The sequence below is a fragment of the Pan paniscus genome, chromosome 10 (assembly GCF_029289425.2).
Source record: "Pan paniscus chromosome 10, NHGRI_mPanPan1-v2.0_pri, whole genome shotgun sequence".
NCBI classification, from domain to species: domain Eukaryota; kingdom Metazoa; phylum Chordata; class Mammalia; order Primates; family Hominidae; genus Pan; species Pan paniscus.
The window spans coordinates 40683596-40704781 of NC_073259.2; the positions used below are offsets into that span (position 1 = coordinate 40683596).

The 21186-nt window shown below is 52.7% G+C and overlaps 1 protein-coding gene across 4 annotated transcripts; it reads left to right on the top strand.

The window, feature by feature from the left end:
* The first annotated feature begins 1159 nt into the window (after positions 1 to 1159).
* On the top strand, positions 1160 to 20555 carry MAP3K12 (mitogen-activated protein kinase kinase kinase 12). 4 transcript variants are annotated; one of them, XM_008956405.5, is made up of 15 exons: positions 1160 to 1601; positions 13614 to 13787; positions 13887 to 14095; positions 14421 to 14604; positions 14796 to 14987; positions 15568 to 15726; positions 15829 to 15987; positions 16678 to 16786; positions 17023 to 17132; positions 17321 to 17437; positions 17558 to 17695; positions 17855 to 18479; positions 18677 to 18747; positions 18835 to 19108; positions 19772 to 20555. In XM_008956405.5, exons 2-15 carry the CDS (start codon positions 13651 to 13653, stop codon positions 19868 to 19870), a joined length of 2583 nt encoding a protein of 860 aa, XP_008954653.1. In that variant the 5' UTR covers positions 1160 to 1601; positions 13614 to 13650; the 3' UTR covers positions 19871 to 20555. The 4 variants fall into 4 exon arrangements, with proteins under 4 accessions (XP_008954653.1, XP_003831058.1, XP_008954651.1 ...); XM_008956403.4 differs by adding an exon at positions 7120 to 7281 and having other exon boundaries at positions 1369 to 1601; positions 13614 to 14095; XM_003831010.7 differs by having other exon boundaries at positions 13614 to 14095.
* Positions 20556 to 21186: the final 631 nt, after the last annotated feature.

Here is a 21186-nt window from a genome sequence, read left to right on the forward strand (position 1 = left end):
GGGAGGCGGTAAGGACTCACTTGGGCACGGAGCCTTTTGGATCGCGAGAAAACTACAGAACCCAAGAGCCCGCGCGCCATCTTTGTCGCAGCTGGAGAGGCAGGGTCAAGCACGCACGAGAAGCTTCATGGCGTCATTGGTTACTCCCATTGCGATTACTTCCCCTAGGTGCACTGAGATTGGTTACTTCGACTAAAGGGGCGGAGACAAGGAAAAGTCAGCCCCCCCGACCCCGCCTCCTTGATGAAGGAAGGTTGTGATTGGTCCGGAGAGGCTGCCGTCGGATCCTGGCTCTTTGCGGTCTGGGAGGGTGGGCCTTACCTAGACGCCGGAGGGTACCGATCTCTGTTTCCGCAGGGCTCTGGAGCTGGTGCAGGTTTAAGTCCGTCTCAGACAGTCCCCTCAACCCACAGCCTAAGCCCCTTGCCCTTGGGCCTCCGTGACACAGAACTTGCTTCCTTTTCCTAGGTCGTCCTTCACCTCCCTTCAGGTGTTGCTTCTTTTGTGAAACCTTTTTAGAACCGCTCTAGTGAACCTCTCTTTAACTGGCGAGGAAACCTCTGGGGCCTGATAATCAGGCTGTAATGTGGGACGACAGGATTAGAAGGACTAGGCACCTGGTGGTCTTGTTCCCTCTTCCATGAGTCTTGGGTCTCTCAGCTGAAGAGAGCAAAAGTGAATTTTGGCCGCCTAAGATTAATCAACTGATCTGGGTGTTGAGCAGACGCGCATTGTTTAGTCCTAGAGCCCCATTGCCTCCTCCCCCAAAGTTGCACAACCACTGGGCTGAGGGAAATCTTGTGACCTTGGAGAGAGAAAGGGAGAGACCACATTAAAAAAAAAAAAAAAAAAAAGGTTCTAATGAGTGTTCTGAGAAGGGGTCAAGAAAGATGTCTTACTCTGAGCCGGGGTTGGAGGTCCAGAGGAATCTTGAAATGATAATGAGGGGTCATCCAGGAACACTGGAGGAGGATGGGGCCTAGAGCCGAGTGAATTCCAAGTGGGTGAAATTGGAGTGAGTGGTGACAATCAAGGGAAGGAGAGCTGGCAAGATCGGTATGATAGGGGGAGCAATGCCAGAGCGCTAGGGATCCCAACTGAGGGGCTGCTCTCTCCGATGTAGAAAGGAGTCTATAAGACGGGTCATAGGGGGTTCCTATGGAATCAGCCTGAGGCCTGAGGTGGGACCTCCATAGGACACCGCCAGCAGGGAGGCGCGGGGCCCAGGCGGGCCAGGTACGAGCCTGGAGCGCGCCGGATGGCAGCAGCGGGCTCCTTTAAGAGGCCGGCGGCTCCATCGCAGCATCCCCCGCTCAGGGCGTGTCCGTCCCGGGGGGCCAGGGGCGGGGGCCCTGGAAGGAGCGGGAGTTCAAGCCGAGCAGGGACGGGGCTAGGGGTCGGGGGGTGGGGGCAGAAAGCTGAAGCTGACACCCGTGCATCCGGACACCGCACGAGCATCGCCTGTGACAGCGCCCCGGGTCCGGTGGAGGGCAGCGGGGGGAGGAGGGAAGGAGGAGGAGAAGGAGGAGGAGGCGGGAGCAGCATCCGGAGCGGAGCTGCAGCAGCGCCGCCTTTTGTGCTGCGGCCGCGGAGCCCCCGAGGTGAGAGCCTGGCCGAGTTGTGGGGGGGTGGGGGGCAGGGATGGGTCTGGGTCCTGGGATCCGGGCGTGGAGGGAGGGTCGGGATGCAGATGTGGCCTGGTGCGGGGTGATGGCGTGGGGATGCTGAGGCTGTGGGGATGGAGGAACTGGGGACCTGGACCCGACGCCTGTGGGGCTGGGAAGGAAGGGAATGGAGCGGAGGGATGCCGCGGCCCAGCTTGGAGACGAAGGGCCTCCAGAGCTGGAAAGGACCGTATTGGGGTGGGGTGGAGGATGATTGGGGGACAGACTTAAAGGACAGAGGGCAAGAGAACATCTCCTCCCACTCATCCTCAGGAAGAGAGAGAGGGAAGGAGGAGGGAGAGTTTTGGCCCCCTCTAGGGAAGGAAAGGAAGGGCAAGGACTGATATACCCACCATCTACACACACACACACACACACACACACACGCACACACACACACACACACACACACTTAGCAGGCTGGACCTGAAGATTAGTCAGAGAGCACCTGTTCCTGCATGCCCAGGCGTTGGTCCCCCTCCCCTTCAAGCTGTGATCCTCCTAATCCCCTCCAGCTGTGGCATTCACCTCCAGCTGTGGCATTCACCTCCATCCAGCTGTTGCATCCTCCCCTCCCCCATTCACTTGTGGGTTTCTCCCTCCTCTTTCTCTCCATCTCCTCTGGCTCCCCTAACCCATCTCCCCCAGTCAGGCCCTCCAAAAACCTCCTCCCTTTCCCACAAACACTCCTCAAACTCATTGGCTTAAAAATAAACAAGAGTTGAGACTTGCTGGTAACCAAGGCCTTGACTGAGAGGTGGGAAGAGTCAAGGCTCTGTAGACAGTGGGAGGAAACAGTGAGGTGTCCCTTAGAATTAAGAGAGGAGTCCTACCTTGTAGATGCTCATCTGCTGCCTTTTTCAGAGGAGCGTAGGTGAGTGGCCTCCAATCAGAAGGGAGTGCACATGAGGTCTCCTCACCCCACCCAGAGTCGTCTCAAGCCACAGTCAGTGCATCCCTCTAAACACATTTCCCTTGCAGTTCTCAAGGTGGACTCCATTGCTCTAGGAGCTTTGAGTTTCAGCCAGAGGGTCCTACCAAGCTAAGGCTAACAGAAAGGATTTAGGAAGGATAGGACTCAAGTGCCCCCTGAGCCTTCCTGTCCAGACACTGAAGTTTCTCTGAGCTTTAGGGCCCCACTCCCTCCTATCTCACACTTACAGGTGAAAAAAAGTGTGTCCCCTCAAGCGTATCATTCATCCACTCACTCCCATTGTCAACTGGGGTAATGTTAGGAAAACCCCAGCTCAACATGGAGACACCAGCTAAATATCCATCCCAGTTATGGACAGAGGAGGCAAGAAGTTAGACATGGCTCAGGATTTCCTAGGCTTCCTTATAGCTGAAGAGGGCAGAACCCTTCTAAAAACCAATTGCTTTTCCCCTCGTGGTGACACTGTGGTAGGATCGGGCTTTTCTAGGAAGAGGACTCTTGGTTCTACCACTCACAGCCCGGACTCTCGTAATGCACAGTCCTCCCTCTCCCCTGCCTGGATCTGGAGAGAAAGAAGGAATCAACCCTGTAAGAAGTCCTTGCTAGGGTGGACTGGAGATCACCCCTACATTCAGGTCCTCAGCCCTACACCAGTCAAGCCCTGGGACCCCCAGCTGCCATGCTTCTTCCAGTGAGGTGGAAATGTCTGCCCCTCACGCCAGCCACTCATGCATTCACTCACACTGTTAACTGAGGTGATGCTGGGAAGAAGGATGCTGTTGAGATGATGCCAGCAGGGGACATAGGGGCTTCATGAGGGCCTGGCCACAGAGACTGGTCTGTCTGGTTCATTGGCTCCCAGAAGGACTGGGGTCATATGTGTGCGTGGAGAAGGTGAGGAGACTGTGACAGTGACCAGATTCCAGAGGAGGCTAAAGATCATTCAGGATAGAGCCCTTGCCCTTTGGTTTCTTCATTCTTTGGTCTTTTTTTCCCTCTTGTTTCTCCACCTCCCTTTCCACCCGTACCCTCCCTACTGGCACTTGCTTTGAGAAAGAGAACAAGGGAAAGAAGGGAAGGGAATCACATTCATAAAAAACTTACAAGTGTGTGTTAGGCACTTTCCATATGGCTAATGCTTATAGAGAGCTTCCTGTGTGCCAGGTCCTGGGCCAAGAACTTTATTTTGATTGTCTTAATCATGCCCGTAACAAGACCAAGTGAGATAGTGTTATCATCATCTCTGATGGAGGAGAAAACTGAAACTTAAGTAATTTGTTTAAAGTAAAAAAGTTAGTATGTGGCAAGAGGTAGGATTTGAACCCAGGTCTGTGTAACCCAGAACCTGTGTTCTTACCCACCACATTATGTACTGCATTGCCACTGTGGGACATAGGTACCACTGTCCCCATTTAGCAATGAAGAAACTGAGGTTTGTTGAAAAGTCTCAGGCCAGGTCACCCAACTGGCCAGGAGCAGAGACAAGACCTCAGGAAGCCACTCTGATTTTGAGGCCTGTGTTCTCTCCTCTACTACCTACCCTCTCCCTATTGCACAATTGTCCTAATAAGCTAAGTGAAGGAATGCATGAGCAGTCCATCAATCGTATTTTCTCTTTTACAATTTAAATTTTATGTCTTACTTTAAAAGCAATTCAAAGTTGTTACTGAAATACTAGGAATATACGTAAACCCAAAGGAGAAAATTAAAACACTCACAATTCCACCTACCTAGAAACTGTTGTTATACTTTGGTATTTATTCTTCCAGATTTTTTAAAATGCCCATCCCGTTGAGGAACTATTTGTTAACATCCGCTGAACTTCTTCCTGGTCTATCTGAGGTCCTAGGTAGGAGGGACTCCTGAGGCCCATCCTACCCTGCTCTTGCCCTCCCCTTCCCCGAGGCCTCCATGGGTAAGGCTGAGGGGTGATCCAGGGCCACATGATCAAAGGGAGGATCTTAGCAGTATAGCTGCTTAAGAGAGCAGATTCCAGAGACAACTGGCCAGGGAGTGAGGATGGGGTGCAGAAAATCAGGCCATCCCCCTTAGTCCAGAGGGGACAGAATGGCAGGATTTACAGAGGAGGGACTGGTGATCTGGTAGAGGAATGACTGGGGACTCCAGCACAATCACTAGCACTGTGACCTGGTTCTACTGGAACCTGAAATCACAGTTTATCCTGGGAAAGCAGAAGGTCAGAGACCAAGTCTTCAGCCTCTCCAGGATCCACAAAGACCTGGTGTCCAGCCAACCAGGAAGACAAAGCAAGGAGGAAACATGCTGCTCCCTGCACCCCCTCTATCACCCTACTTAACCTTCACTACCCCCAGCAGGGTGGGTTGGGCACCACAGAGAGATTACATTCCTTAAACTAAGTGGTGGCAAAACTGGGATTCTAGCTCTGATCTCTCCAAATCTGAAGCTGATTCTTTTTTCCTAAATAGTACTGTCCCTCCCTTCCCTGAACCCCTTCACTGCCCACCCCACTGGAAGTGTGGCAGCTAGGGGTCTCAGGGCTTGATTTACCAATCAAGGACCCGAATTTAGGGGTGATCTCCAGTTTTCCCCCAAGTTCTCAGGGGAACTCATTTCCCCCTCATGAGGGCACTAAGAAAAGCGATAGTTCTTTTCCTCTTGGGATCCTGGGGCCAGGACTGCGGATCCTGAAAAATGGAAAATAAAAACAAGCTGCAGGGCACAGTGGTTCACACCTGTAATGCCAACATTTTGGGAGACCTAGACTGGTGGATCATTTGAGCCCAGGAGTTTGGAACCAGCCTGGGCAACAGAATGAGACATGGTTTCTACAATTTTTTTTTTTTTTTGAGATGGAGTCTCGCTCTGTTGCCCAGGCTAGAGTGCAGTGGCGGCAGACTACAGGTGCGCCCGCCACTACGCCTGGCAAATTTTTTGTATTTTTGGTAGAAACGGGGTTTCACCATGTTAGCCAGGATGGTCTCCATTGCTGGGATTACAGGCGTGAGCAACTGCGCCTGGCCTTTTAGTTGCGCCTGGCCTTTTTTTTTTTTTTTTTTTTTTTTGAGACAGAGTATTGCTCTGTCGCCCAGGCTGGAGTGCAGTGGCTCCATCTCGGCTCACTGCAGGCTCCGCCCCCTGGGTTCACGCCATTCTCCTGCCTCAGCCTCCCGAGTAGCTGGGACTACAGGCGTCCGCCACCACGCCCAGCTAATTTTTTGTATTTTTAGTAGAGACGGGGTTTCCCCATGGTAGCCAGGATGGTCTCCATCTCCTGACCTCATGATCCGCCCGCCTGGGCCTCCCAAAGTGCTGGGACTACAGACGTGAGCCACTGTGCCCGGCCTTTTTTTAATTTAGTCTGGTGTGGTGGTGAGTGCCTGTAGTCCCAGCTACTCAGGAGGCTGAAGGGGGAGGATCACTTGAGCCCAGGAGGTTGAGGCTGCAGGCAGTGAGCCGTGATCATCCCACTGCACTCCAGCCTGGGCAATAAAGCGAGACCCTGTTTCAAAAACAATACAAGCTGCAGCCAAGGGGACAGGAGGCATGGCCACGATTGATCAGAGACCTTTATCCTCTCAGGGTTTCAAAGCTTGCAGAGGTGGAATTAGGACTCCAAATTCTTGGGTCTCCTTTCCCTTTGAAGACTCCCCTTCCTACCCCCACTCACGAGAGAAAGGGAATCATTCTCCTTTTCCTGAGTAAAAAAATGAGGTCTCAGACAGTGGAGAGCACTCAGTGTGAGAGCCCAAGATTTAGGCAGATGACCTGGCCTCTGAACTGAGCCCCTAAGACCACCAAACAGCTTGGCATTGACATTCTGCTGTTATACAAGAAGGAGCTAGAGAGAATTCACAGAGTTTACCTGCCCCAGGCTTCCAAAATCTCAGGCCAGAGAACCTAGAAGGTGGGATAGATGGGGGGTGACTTCCTACCCCACTCTACCCTGTAGCCTCCTTATGGAGTCACTTTGGGGCCATCAGCAAAGCACTGAATTAGGGCCTGTTGGGTGTCCAAAGAGCCTCCTCCCCTGGCACATGTATGGCTTAGAGATCATTCTGTCCCCTCACCCAATGTGAGGCAGAAGCACCATCAACACTTGGTAGATATGGTTGACAGTGAGTGACAGAGAGACCCACCCTCCTGTCACATTGCTGCCCTTCCCCCATGCTCTGCATAATTGATAACGGAGAGACAGCTACCCTCCCCCAGGGTGACTGAACGTCTGGGCCAGGGGCTCCTAGCCATCCTAGACGCCCCTCCAAAGCTCTGGCGCCAAGGCCCAGCCAGGGGGCAGTGGGACACAGCTGGCAGGTCAGAAATAAAGGAAACAGAAAGGGGTATGTGTGTGTGTGTTGGGAGAGAGGAATCTCCACTTTACTATAGCTCCCAGGGGCAGCAGCTTTCCCTCACTCCAGGTCAATGTGGAAGAGCTGTCACTAGCCTGAGATCTTTCCCTTGGTCCCATCTCCTACTTCTTCAGCTATCCCCACTACCGTAAAAGGCAAACAGGTGAAATGGCTTCTCTCCTTCTCTCCCCAGCTGCTGGCCCTGGATACCAGAAGGGCCTCTGGGGAAGCCTGGTGAACTGGAGGGAGGCTCGGCTGGCTGCAAGTGTCTCTGAGCATGTCACCCTTTCTATGCCTAAACCACCTAGTCGTCAAACAACCAGATGACGGCTGAAAAATTCCTTTAAAAAGCCAGGTGTTGTGCCTACTCAAAGCTCGGCTTCTAGACAGAAAAGGAGATGGGTGTTCTCCGTGTTTCTCACTCCCCTTTCATCTCCATTTTCTCAGGGTCCTCTGCTTTTCCAAACAGCTTTTCAAGCCATCCTTCTCGGGGTTGACTCCGCTTGACGCTGCTCCGGTGTCTGTATATGTCTCAGCTCCTTCCTCCTTCTCTAGCTGTACCTTTCGCCTTTTCTGTGCCCTGTCTCCCTTTCTCTCATTTCCTGCTTTCCTTCCCTGTGGTACTGCACCCCCAATGCCAACCCCACAAGTCCCCTCCTGCCAACACCAGACGCCTCAGCCGAAGATCTCTCTGCATGCGGGGGCAGGGGAAGGAAGGGAACACAGATGGGGCAGACCGCTGGGTGGGGGTCCGCACCTAAGATCCTCGCAGCCATCCCGGCAACCAGCCACCTGGGCCGGCCCAGGTCAGGGGCGGGGCCCAGGCACAGCCCCGCCCCCACGTCGCGCTCACGTGATCCGGGGCTAATCTTGTCCTGGTGACTTCACGCGCAGCCTCAGGCCCAGTCGTCATGGTTACGCCGCAGCGCCCAGCGCTTCCCCCAGCCGACCGTGTCCCTTCCCTTTCCCCACCCGGACCACCCCCTTCCGCCGCCGCGGCCCCCGCCCCCGCCCCAGCCACGCGCCACGTGACGGCCGGGAAGGAGGTCGGGAAGGGGGAGGGGGCGCTGTGGCCGTAACCCCTTCCTCTCCACCTTCAGCGGTCCTGACTTGGGCTTCGTCCTTCCATTGCTGGTGACCAAGCTGTCCAGGGCACGGCCCCGGCTCCTCCCCGAGGGCTCCAATCCCGCCATCCCTCCCTCCTGGCCTGTCAGGCGAGAGCGTCCCAGAGTCTTGGGCCTTGTTTCTGGGTGGTCCAGAAGCGAAGCCCGGGGTTGCGGCGGAGTGGGAGGTGGTGGGGGCGGGGAGGGAGGTGGGGGGGCAGGCAAAATCCCTTGGGTCCTCCAGACGAAATTCTCCCATATGTTGGCACTTTGCTTGGTCTGTGTTTGTCTGTAATTTGCATTGCAACCTACACCTTACCTCTTGAAGCCACAAATACCGCGTGGGATATGTTGGGGATTTGGAAGCTGAACTTTAGTGTGATTTGTGCTTTCTGGGCCTCAGTGCTCTCAAGAATATAGTGGGACCAGTAGTACCTCCTTCACCTGGCTCTTCTGAGGATTCAGGGAGCTAGTTTTGTGTGTGTGTGTGTGTGCGCGCGCGCGCGCGCGCAGAGAGAGTGTGCGGGGCTTAAGGCGATCCTCCGGGGTGAGTAGAGCAGTGGTTCCACCTTACCGAGCACCTTCTGCGTGCCAGGTGCTGTTGCAAGCCATGGTTCCCTTGTGATGCGAAGTCATCTCTCTAAAGGCTGTCCAGGCTCTCAAAGGAGCCAGACGCCCAACTACATTGTCCGTCCAGTATAATGGGAACCGTGATAGAGGACGCATAGTGGGGCTGTGTCAGCCCAGAAGGCGCATTAACCTAGAGCGGATCAGGAAAGAAGGACGTCCAGGATAAAGTGACACCTGGATAGAGATGAGAAGCGCCTTCCAGGCTGGGGGTGAAGCTTGAGCTTCTTTTTCTTCTTTTTTTTTTTTTTTTTGAAACAGAGTCTTGCTCTGTCACCCAGGCTAGAGTGCAGTGGCACAATCTCGGCTCACTGCAACCTCCACCTCCTGGGCTCAAGCGATTCTCCCACCTTAGCCTCTCAAGTAGCTGGGACCACAAGCATGCGCCACCACGCCCAGCTAATTTTTTGTATTCGTAGCAGAGACAGGCTCTCCCCATGTTGCCCAGGCTGGTCTCAAACTCCCTAGCTCAAGCGATCCGCCCACCTCGGCTTCCCAGAGTGCTGGGATTACAGGCGTGAGCCACTGCACCCAGCAGAGCTTGAGCTTCTTAATAGCTATGGCCCTGTGGGCAGATTATTTAATACCTCTATGCCTGCCGGGCGCGGTGGCTCACGCCTGTAATCCCAGCACTTTGGGAGGCCGAGATGGGCGGATTATGAGGTCAGGAGATCGAGACTATCCTGGCTAACACGGTGAAACCCGGTCTCTACTAAACACAGAAAAAATTAGCCGGGCGTGGTGGCGGGCACCTGTAGTCCCAGCTACTCGGGAGGCCGAGGCAGGAGAATGGTGTGAACCCGGAAGGCAGAGCTTGCAGTGAGCGGAGATCGTGCCACTGAGCTCCAGCCTGGGTGACAGTGCAAGACTCCATCTCAAAAAAAAAAAAAAAAAACCTCTATGCCTTAGTCTGTAAAACGGGGCTAATAATGCCCAGCTTACAGTTTTGAGGATTAAATATGCAAAGTGCTAATGCACCTTTACCAGAAGCTAACATACTTAGTAAGCCTGTTTTTCTTTTCTTTTCTATTTTTTTTTTTTTTGAGACAGAGTCTCACTGTCGCCCAGGCTGGAGTGCAATGGCGTGATCTTGGCTCACTGCAACTTCCGCCTCCCGGGTTCAAGTGATTCTCCTGCTTCAGCCTTCCGAGTAGCTGGGACTACAGGCGACCGCCGCCCCACCTGGCTAATTTTTTGTATTTTAGTAGAGACGGGGTTTCACCGTGTTGCCCAGGCTGGTCTCGAACTCCTGAGCTCAAGCAATCCTCCTGTCTCAGCCTCCGAAAGTGCTAGATTACAGGCGTGAGCCACTACACCCGGCCGTAAGCCTTCCTTAAGTTAGCCATTATCATTGGGTGTCCTGGTTCAAAAACCCGACGTGGCCAAGTTCTGTGTTGGTGGGGGTGGTTGTTTTTTCTTTTGTGACAAGGTCTCGCTCTGTCGCTCAGGCTGCAGTTCAGTGGTGCAATCACTGCTCACTGCAGCTTCACCCTCCCAGGCTCAAGGTATCCTCCCACCTCAGACTCCTGAGTAGCTGGAACTAAAGGTGCACATCACCACACTCAGCTAATTTTTTTTTTTTTTTTTTTGAGATGGAGTCTCACTCTGTTGCCCAGGCTGGAGTGCAGTGGTGCGATCTCGGCTCACTGCTCAACCTCCACCTCCCATGTTCATGCCATTCTTCTGCCTCAGCCTCCCGAGTAGCTGGGACTACAGGCGCCTGCCACCACACGCGGCTAATTTTTTGTATTTTTTAGTAGACAGGGTTTCACCGTGTTAGCCAGCATGGTCTCGATCTCCTGACCTCGTGATCCGCCCGCCTCGGCCTCCCAGAGTGCTGGGATTACAGGCATGAGCCACTGTGCCTGGCCGGCTAATTTTTATATTTTTGTAGAGATGGGTTTTCACCATGTTGCCCAGACTGGTCTTGAACTTCCAGGCTTCAGTGATCCACCTGCCTTGGCCCCTCAAATTTCTGGGATTAAAGGTGTGAGCCACCATGCCTGGCCCAATCTGTTTTTTGTTGTTGTTGAGACACAGTCTTGTTCTGTCACCCAGGCTGGAGTACAGTGGCGCGATCTCGGCTCACTGCAACCTCCTCCTCCCAGATTCAAGCAATTCTCGTGCCTCAGCCTCCTGAGTAGCTGGGACTACAGGTGCCCACCACCATGCCCGGCTAATTTTGGGGATTTTTAGTAGAGACGGGGTTTCACCATGTTGGCCAGTCTGGTCTCAAACTCCTGACCTCAGGTGGTCCGCCTGCCTCAGCCTCCCAAAATGTTGGTATTACAGGCATGAGCCACCACACCTGGCCCCCAATCTGTTTTAGAAAGATCCTTCTGAAGGAGCTGGATGGAGAATTGGGGTTAGGGAGGGCACTTGGAGACCAGCTGTCCTGGGCCAGGTGAGGACAGCTAATGAGGGTTGAACTAAGGCAGTAACAGTGGGACTGGAAAATAGCATGCACTGGGTTAGACCTTTACAAATCTAGGGTGCTTGTTAAATATGCTGATTCCAGGCCTAACACCCTCACCCCCCAGGAAAAAGTCTTCAAGGGAAAGGCCTGGTAATTATTACAAGAACTATCAGAGTTTCCCAAGCCTCCTTGTGTGCCTGTGTAATCATCTACTGAACCCTTCTAGATGTAGAGATTCCTGCCACTCCTCCCCCACTGCAATTCAGAATGTATGGCAATCATTTCCAGACTAACCCAGGGGCTCATGGAAGGACCCTGCTAGCTATGAGGAACAATTAGAGGGATGCTTGTTCTTGGGAATCTTCAAATCTCAGGATCTGGTAACCGACAAGTGTGGAGTGAGTTGGGAGACCAGCATGGCGCCTGGGGCCAAGTTCTGGACAAGTCTGGTGTAGGATTAAGGGTTTGCTGTGCCTTAGTGACAGCCAGTTTATTCCTTTGTATAGCTGAGGCTCAACTACAGCTCGCCTGAGGTCACATAGCCATTATGTGGCAGAAGCAAGTCAGGATTCAGGGTTTTTGTTTGTTTGTTTGTTTTTTGAGACAGGGTTTGGCTATGTCGCCCAGGCTGGGGTGCAGTGGCTTACTGCAACCTCCGCCACCTGGGCTCAAGCAATCGTCTCACCTCAGCCTCCAGAGGAGCTGGGACCACAGTCACAGGATCACCATGCACGGCTTTGTTGTTTTTTTTGTTTGTTTTGTTTTTTGTTTTTTGTTTTGTGTTTTTTGTTTTTGTTTTTTTTCTATTTTTGGTATTTTTCTATTTTTTCTATTTTTTTCTATTTTTCTATTTCTGTTTTGCCATGTTGCCCAGGCTGGTCTCAACCTCTTTTTTTGAGACAGAGTTTCACTCTGTCGCCCAAGGCTGGAGTGCAGTGGTGTGATCTTGGCTCACTGCAACCTCACCTCTGGGGTTCAAGTGATTCTCCTGCCTCAGCCTCCCGAGTAGCTGGGATTACAGGCATCCACCACCACACCCAGCTAATTTTTTCTTTTTAAGTAGACAGGGTTTCGCCATGTTGGCCAGGCTGGTCTCAAACTCCTGACCTCAAGCGATCCACCCACCTCAGCCTCCCAAAGTGCTAGGATTACAGGCGTGAGCCACTGCGCCCAGCCAAGGTCTCAAACTCTTGAGCTCAAGTGATCCACCTGCCTCAGCCTCCCAAAGTGTTGAGATTACAGGCATGAGCCAACACACCTTGCCAGATTCGGGTTTTTTAATGGTTGCTTTTTATTTATATATTTTTTGAGACAGAGTTTCGCTCTTGTTGCCCAGGCTGGAGTGCAGTGGCATGATCTTGGCTCACCAAAACCTCAGCCTCCCGGGTTTAAGCAATTCTTCTGCCTCAGCCTCCCAAGTAGCTGGGATTACAGGCATGTGCCACCACGCCTAGCTAATTTTGTATTTTTAGTAGAGACGGGGTTTCTCCATGTTGACCAGACTGGTCTCGAATTCCTGACCTCAGGTGATCCGCCCGCCTCGGCCTCTGAAAGTGCTGAGATTACAGGTGTGAGCCACTGCACCCAGCCTAATGGTTGCTTTTTAAATAGCACCCAGCTATGAACTGGGACACATCTCCATTGCCTGGAAAGTTTGGGGAGCAGAGGATGGGGCAATGGAGAAGAGGAAAGAGGAGATAAGACCTTGTTTGACCCCTGGGAGAGCCGCTGGACTGAAGGGAGGGCCAAGGGGGATGAAGCAGTGGCCTTCTGTGACAGTGTCTGCATCCCCATTGGCTGCTTCTGCCTTTTTCCCCACCTGTGCTGGGGGGACAGAACTCTGTGGTTACAACCTTCACTTACCTTGGAGAGGCCCAGGAGTGTGTTTTAGAATGAGGCTCTCACCTGAGTTGAGTGTTCCTGAGAGGGCCTCAGTAGTACCGTGTGTAAGTACCTGGGTGGGAGGCCCGGGTGCATCGCCTGTGTGTAGGCAGCTCAAGAATGCTGTCCAAGGGTGTCTGAAAGGTTTACCAGCATCCTGTGTGTGCTTCAATGTGAGGGAGGTCTAGGTGTTACTATTGTGTGCCTGAGGTTGACCCCGAGGTAAAGGTGTAAATGTGAGACCCTTCTGATACCTGTGTGTGCCTGTGAGTCTCGGGTGAAAAAAATGTGCTGCAGCAATGAATTAGTCATCTTACAGGGAGAAGGGAACTCATCTGTTACCATTATACTTGAATTTGAGACATATTTTACCAGTGTGTACCCACGTGGGGCTGTTACCTGAGAATGATACTCAGGTACGATACCTGTCTACCTATTACTTGCCTTACTAACATGCCTGAGAGGAAGCCCAAGTGTATCAGATTTCCTAAGATAGGTCAAGGTGCAATTTGGAGGGCCATGGGAAACGGAGCCACAAGTGTTACCTCCAGCAGGGCTACTGTGAACCCAGCACCCCAGTCTGTGCCTCTGGGATAAGTGTCCTGAGCAGGCAGGCCTGGGGCTTTAACAGCCCAGCCCCTCCTTCCTTCATTCCCACAGGGCCCAGTGTTCACCATCATACCAGGGGCCAGAGGCGATGGCTTGCCTCCATGAGACCCGAACACCCTCTCCTTCCTTTGGGGGCTTTGTGTCTACCCTAAGTGAGGCATCCATGCGCAAGCTGGACCCAGACACTTCTGACTGCACTCCCGAGAAGGACCTGACGCCTACCCAGTGTGTACTTCGAGATGTGGTACCCCTTGGTGGGCAGGGTGGGGGAGGGCCCAGCCCCTCCCCAGGTGGAGAGCCGCCCCCTGAGCCTTTTGCCAACAGTGTCCTGCAGCTACATGAGCAGGATGCAGGGGGCCCAGGGGGAGCAGCTGGGTCACCTGAGAGTCGGGCATCCAGAGTTCGAGCTGACGAGGTGCGACTGCAGTGCCAGAGTGGCAGTGGCTTCCTTGAGGGCCTCTTTGGCTGCCTGCGCCCTGTCTGGACCATGATTGGCAAAGCCTACTCCACTGAGCACAAGCAGCAGCAGGAAGGTAGGCCACGTCCTTGTGGGAGCCTCCTCTCTTGTTTCCCTGAGCCCGAGATCTGTTGGTCAGCTCCGCTAAAGTCACACAATGGTCCCTTCCCTCCCCATGGCCCAGCCCTAGTCCCTTAGCCATCCATCAGCCTCTAACTTCCCAGCTTCTTTTAAGGCCACCCATTCATTCCTTCCCTGTCCCCTCGAACCTTCTTCTTGGCCTATTTTTGGCTTTTTGCCTCACCCTCCTTAAGTCAATTCAGCCAACCCAATGCTATCCTGTCCCTGGCCTTGAGTGTGGCTCGTTCTGAGGCTTGTGGCACTGTGCCTCCTGCCCACAGACCTTTGGGAGGTCCCCTTTGAGGAAATCCTGGACCTGCAGTGGGTGGGCTCAGGGGCCCAGGGTGCTGTCTTCCTGGGGCGCTTCCACGGGGAGGAGGTGGCTGTGAAGAAGGTGCGAGACCTCAAAGAAACCGACATCAAGCACTTGCGAAAGCTGAAGCACCCCAACATCATCACTTTCAAGTGAGGTCCAGGGCAGGGGCTGGGTGTTGGGGATACTATGCTAAGGCCTGGTACCCTCCTGGGCAGTGGGACCTACCCCATCCTTCCCCAGAGGAGATCCATAGGTGGAATGGGTGGGAATGGGGGTTCCAGGTATGAATCAGGTGAATGCTGAACCAGCTGAGGCCTTCATACCATTGTTTGGCTCCCAGGGGTGTGTGCACCCAGGCTCCCTGCTACTGCATCCTCATGGAGTTCTGCGCCCAGGGCCAGCTGTATGAGGTACTGCGGGCTGGCCGCCCTGTCACCCCCTCCTTACTGGTTGACTGGTCCATGGGCATCGCTGGTGGCATGAACTACCTGCACCTGCACAAGATTATCCACAGGGATCTCAAGTCACCCAAGTGAGTAAGCAAGCAGGGAGCAACAGATGTGCATGCAGGTGACCCACTCAAGTCAGTGTGGCCTTCTCCTGGCTTCCAAACCATGCCCTAGGTCCATGTGGCCATCTCAGAAACCTCTTCCAAGTGACAGTCCCATCTCAGGAGGGCTGTAGTGAGCCCCTCACCTTTGAGTGTCCCAAATGATTTTAAACTGAAAGGCAGGCCGGATGCAGTGGCTCACGCCTGTAATCCCAACACTTTGGGAGGCCGAGGCGGGTGGATCACAAGGTCAAGAGATCGAGACCATCCTGGCCAACATGGTGAAACCTCGTCTCTAATAAAAATACAAAAAAATTAGGCGTGGTGGCGAGTGCCCGTAGTCTCAGCTACTCAGGAGGCTGAGGCAGGAGAATCACTTGAACCCAGGAGGTGGAGGTTGCAGTGAGCCGAGATTGAGCCACTGCACTCCAGCCTGAGTGACAGAGTGAGACTCCGTCTCAAACAAACAAACAAACAAAAAAACCTGAAAGGCAGAGTTGCTGCAGAGTTAGATGAGGTGTGTGGAGGGGTGTGGACCCCAGCTGACTACACTCTTTACCAGCATGCTAATCACCTACGACGATGTGGTGAAGATCTCAGATTTTGGCACTTCCAAGGAGCTGAGTGACAAGAGCACCAAGATGTCCTTTGCAGGGACAGTAGCCTGGATGGCCCCTGAGGTGATCCGCAATGAACCTGTGTCTGAGAAGGTCGACATCTGGTGAGAACTAGGCTGAAAACTGAGAAGAGTGGGTGGCCAGCCCTGGGGGGATTGTGGGCAACTTCTAGGGCTTGAGCACAAGTGATGTCCCCTCATCCCTAGGTCCTTTGGCGTGGTGCTGTGGGAACTGCTGACTGGTGAGATCCCCTACAAAGACGTAGATTCCTCAGCCATTATCTGGGGTGTGGGAAGCAACAGTCTCCATCTGCCTGTGCCCTCCAGTTGCCCAGATGGTTTCAAGATCCTGCTTCGCCAGTGCTGGTAAGGATGGCCTGGGCTGGGATACTGGGCCTGGAGAAGTTGAGAAGCACGGTAGTACTGGGCTGGACTGACCAATAAATGGCAGGGGTACATTTAATTCAAAGAGACTGACTTTCATCTGAATCAGGCTCATGCTACCTTCTGAGCTGAGTCACCAGGGGTAATTGGTATCTACTCTGAACCTGTTTCCTCATCTATAAAATACACTTAACGATATCTGCATTCCTGATTTGTCATGAAGTGCCAGTGAGTGCATACAAGTACAAGGAAGGAACAGCATAACCACCAAGCATGGTTGGTTGAGCCTCAAGTAAACCACCTTAGAACACAGAAGGAAAGGACCCCAGACCCTCATTTGGAACCTAGACCCAGGGAAGTTTGACGATTGCTAATCTGTCACTGAGCATTTCCCAAAATGTGGTTCCTTCAATGAAGTTATTCAGAAAAGGCTTTTATTTTGGGAGACAAGTTGGAGAATACGGGGTTCAATAGGTTTCCTTACTGCAGGATTTTGACACACTAATGAATAGTGTGTAATATTCTCTAGAGACAGTTGACCATAAGTTCTTTTGTCACAGAGTACATTCTAGGATTGGATTCTCCAGGACACACTTTGGGAAAGGATGCTCCAGTTCCTATCTGATCCTCCCTCAAATTCTCCCCTCTCCTTCCTAACTCCATTCCTTTCAGGAATAGCAAACCGCGAAATCGCCCATCATTCCGACAGATCCTGCTGCATCTGGACATTGCCTCAGCTGATGTACTCTCCACACCCCAGGAGACTTACTTTAAGTCCCAGGTGTGCTGTGGGTAGGAAAATGAATACCTAACTCCCCTTCTTTGCAGAGATGATGCTATTTGAGGGGGAGGCTGGGAAATGGGTTGAGTGGGACTGAAGAGATTGGCTCTTAGAGGGCTGAGTCAATCCACTCCTTTTTGCTCCAGCACACACATTGGCAGTGGTGTGGGCAACCTGCAGAGCCTTTCACTGGGTGAAGGGATGGCTCTCACTCTTCATCTGCTCTCAACCCATAGGCAGAGTGGCGGGAAGAAGTAAAACTGCACTTTGAAAAGATTAAGTCAGAAGGGACCTGTCTGCACCGCCTAGAAGAGGAACTGGTGATGAGGAGGAGGGAGGAGCTCAGGTGAGTTCCTGTGCTTTGGGGAGGTGATTTTACCAACAGCAAGGACTATGCACCCAGTCAGCTCCTACCCAGCCCCAGGGCGGGTGGAAGGACTACGAAAGGACTGTGGACAGGAATTCTGAGACTGAGATCTATTATGGCCCTAGGTGAACCCAGTTCACCTTGGGGAACCTTTCTGCCCATTGCAGACACGCCCTGGACATCAGGGAGCACTATGAAAGGAAGCTGGAGAGAGCCAACAACCTGTATATGGAACTTAATGCCCTCATGTTGCAGCTGGAACTCAAGGAGAGGGAGCTGCTCAGGTAACCCTACCTGTCCTTATGCACCAAGCCCTGGAGCTGTGCCTGCCTTAGAGGTCCTACTGAGACTGGGGTGCCCCTTCCTGGTCATTTGCCCAGCTGAGAAGGTGCCTGGATCTTTAGGCGAGAGCAAGCTTTAGAGCGGAGGTGCCCAGGCCTGCTGAAGCCACACCCTTCCCGGGGCCTCCTGCATGGAAACACAATGGAGAAGCTTATCAAGAAGAGGAATGTGCCACAGAAGCTGTCACCCCATAGCAAAAGGTGGGACGTGAGTACTGTGGTTCCAATATGGCAAGAGGGATACCTAAGTGACAACAGGTATATTAGCAGGGAGATGTGTACTTTAGTGTCCAAGGTTAGGGAGTGCTTTGAGTACATAGATTTGGCAGTCTTAACCTTTTACTTTTCCTCTCCTTCCAGGCCAGATATCCTCAAGACGGAGTCTTTGCTCCCTAAACTAGATGCAGCCCTGAGTGGGGTTGGGCTTCCTGGGTGTCCTAAGGGCCCCCCCTCACCAGGACGGAGTCGCCGTGGCAAGACCCGTCACCGCAAGGCCAGCGCCAAGGGGAGCTGTGGGGACCTGCCTGGGCTTCGTACAGCTGTGCCACCCCATGAACCTGGAGGACCAGGAAGCCCAGGGGGCCTAGGAGGGGGACCCTCAGCCTGGGAGGCCTGCCCTCCCGCCCTCCGTGGGCTTCATCATGACCTCCTGCTCCGCAAAATGTCTTCATCGTCCCCAGACCTGCTGTCAGCAGCACTAGGGTCCCGGGGCCGGGGGGCCACAGGCGGAGCTGGGGATCCTGGCTCACCACCTCCGGCCCGGGGTGACACCCCACCAAGTGAGGGCTCAGCCCCTGGCTCCACCAGCCCAGATTCACCTGGGGGAGCCAAAGGGGAACCACCTCCTCCAGTAGGGCCTGGTGAAGGTGTGGGGCTTCTGGTAACTGGAAGGGAAGGGACCTCAGGCCGGGGAGGAAGCCGGGCTGGGTCCCAGCACTTGACCCCAGCTGCACTGCTGTACAGGGCTGCCGTCACCCGAAGTCAGGTAAAGTATGGGAAGGCTCCCAAGCTCTTTCCCTTTTTCCTTATCCTCCCTGGGGTCCAAGTCTAATCCCCCACATTATGCTCAATTTTAAGCCATTCCCTACTTCACCCTTCGTAACTATGTTCCCTTCTCCTGGATTCTTAGTGACCTCTTTCCACTTCTAATCAGACCCCCCCACCACCCCATCTCTCCTGTAGAAACGTGGCATCTCATCGGAAGAGGAGGAAGGAGAGGTAGACAGTGAAGTAGAGCTGACATCAAGCCAGAGGTAAGTGATGGCATTACAAGAATTAATGGCATTCTTGTTTTCTGCTAGGGGCAGAACCAAGCTGTAATCCCCCTCTTCAACATGTAGGTGGCCTCAGAGCCTGAACATGCGCCAGTCACTATCTACCTTCAGCTCAGAGAATCCATCAGATGGGGAGGAAGGCACAGCTAGTGAACCTTCCCCCAGCGGCACACCTGAAGTTGGCAGCACCAACACTGATGAGCGGCCAGATGAGCGGTCTGATGACATGTGCTCCCAGGGCTCAGAAATCCCACTGGACCCACCTCCTTCAGAGGTCATCCCTGGCCCTGAACCCAGCTCCCTGCCCATTCCACACCAGGAACTTCTCAGAGGAGAGCGGGTGAGTGGCACAACAGCAAAAAGCAGATATTGAACAGGGAGAGCTGTAAGCAGATGCCTTGTCTTTTAACAGCTTTTGGGGAGACAGCTGCACAGGCCAGAAAGTACCATAAAGAGCAAATATCCACGTGGTGGAATTTCAGAAGCCTCTTGCACAGAGCATCTATTATGATGCCTGACCAGTAGCTTGTATGTAGCTATAAATTGCAGCCAGGGAATGATTCTGAAAGGAGTCTGACACCTTGGAGAATGGCCTGAGCAACTGAAATCTGGAAGGAATAAAACCAGTAAGCTGGCTGGGCATGGTGACTCACGCCTGGAATCCCAGAACTTTGGGAGGCCGAGGCGGGTGGATCACAAGGTCAGGAGTTCAAGACCAGCCTGACCAATATGGTAAAACCCCATCTCTATTAAAAGTACAAAAATTAGCTGGGCGTGGTGGTGCATGCCTGTAGTCCCAGCTACTCAGAAGGCTGAGGCAGAAGAATTGCTTGAACCTGGGAGGCAGAGGTTGCAGTGAGCTGAGATTGTGCTACTGCACTCCAGCCTGGGCGACAGAGTGAGACTCTGTCTTAAAAAAACAAATCAGTAAGCCACTGGCTATTAAAATGACCCCAGCAAAGAACCCCAAGGAATCTCACTCCATTTCTACTCTTTCTCACAGGGCCCTCCCAATTCTGAGGACTCAGACTGTGACAGCACTGAATTGGACAACTCCAACAGCGTTGATGCCTTGCGGCCCCCAGCTTCCCTCCCTCCATGAAAGCCACTCGTATTCCTTGTACATAGAGAAATATTTATATAAATTATATATATATACATATATATATATATATGCGCCACATAATCAACAGAAAGATGGGGCTGTCCCAGCCGTAAGTCAGGCTCGAGGGAGACTGATCCCCTGACCAATTCACCTGATAAACTCTAGGGACACTGGCAGCTGTGGAAATGAATGAGGCACAGCCGTAGAGCTGTGGCTAAGGGCAAGCCCCTTCCTGCCCCACCCCATTCCTTATATTCAGCAAGCAACAAGGCAATAGAAAAGCCAGGGTTGTCTTTATATTCTTTATCCCAAAATAATAGGGGGGTGGGGGGAGGGGCGGTGGGAGGGGCAGGAGAGAAAACCACTGCACTTTTCTGTTCCGTTTACTCTGTTTACACATTTTGCACTTGGGAGGAGGGAGGCTAAGGCTGGGTCCTCCCCTCTGAGGTTTCTCAGGTGGCAATGTAACTCATTTTTTTGTCCCACCATTTATCTTCTCTGCCCAAGCCCTGTCTTAAGGCCCAGGGGGAGGTTAGGAGACTGATAGCATGTGATGGCTCAGGCTGAAGAACTGGGGTGCTGTTTAAGTCCCTGCTTTTATCCTGGTGCCTGATTGGGGTGGGGACTGTCCTACTGTAACCCCTGTGAAAAACCTTGAAATATAACACTCCATGCAGGCCCAGCTGTTGAGGGTTTTCTTGATGAATGAATGGGGTACCATACATGGTTAAGATAAAGCCTTGGGCTCCGGACTTTATCTGAGGTGTCTGGAGAAGTTCTCCTGCCCCTCCACTTTTTTGCATCTACTCTCACTAAATGAGTATAATGTCAAGCCCCAACTTTCTAAAATTATAGGAATAAATGGTAGCAGATACATCCTTCTAACTTGTTATGGAGGACTATAAATGAAGTTACTAAAAACAATAGACTGAAATTTTTAGTTTAAAATATGCAAGCCTGAACAAGGGGACCAACATTCCCAAGAAACTGGAACCCAGTCAGACATATGATCAACTGCTTAATGTGTATGCCATGTATGTCATGTGTCATTCCTTTCCCCCACCCCCTAGTGGAAGTGCTTGCCTACTCCTAGGACAGGTAAGTCCTCGGAAAGTCTAATCCTCAATCTTTTGGGCACAAGTTTTATAAGGGCCAACCAAGCATGGAGTCAGGGAAAAATAGGATCAAGGGCCACAAAAAAAGATGGAAGTGGTAAAATAGAAGAAAACATCTTAACCGGAATAAAGGCTTCCATTCAAAACCCAAGAAGGGTCCTTTGAGGGATAAAAGGTACAAAAATAACAGCAAGACAA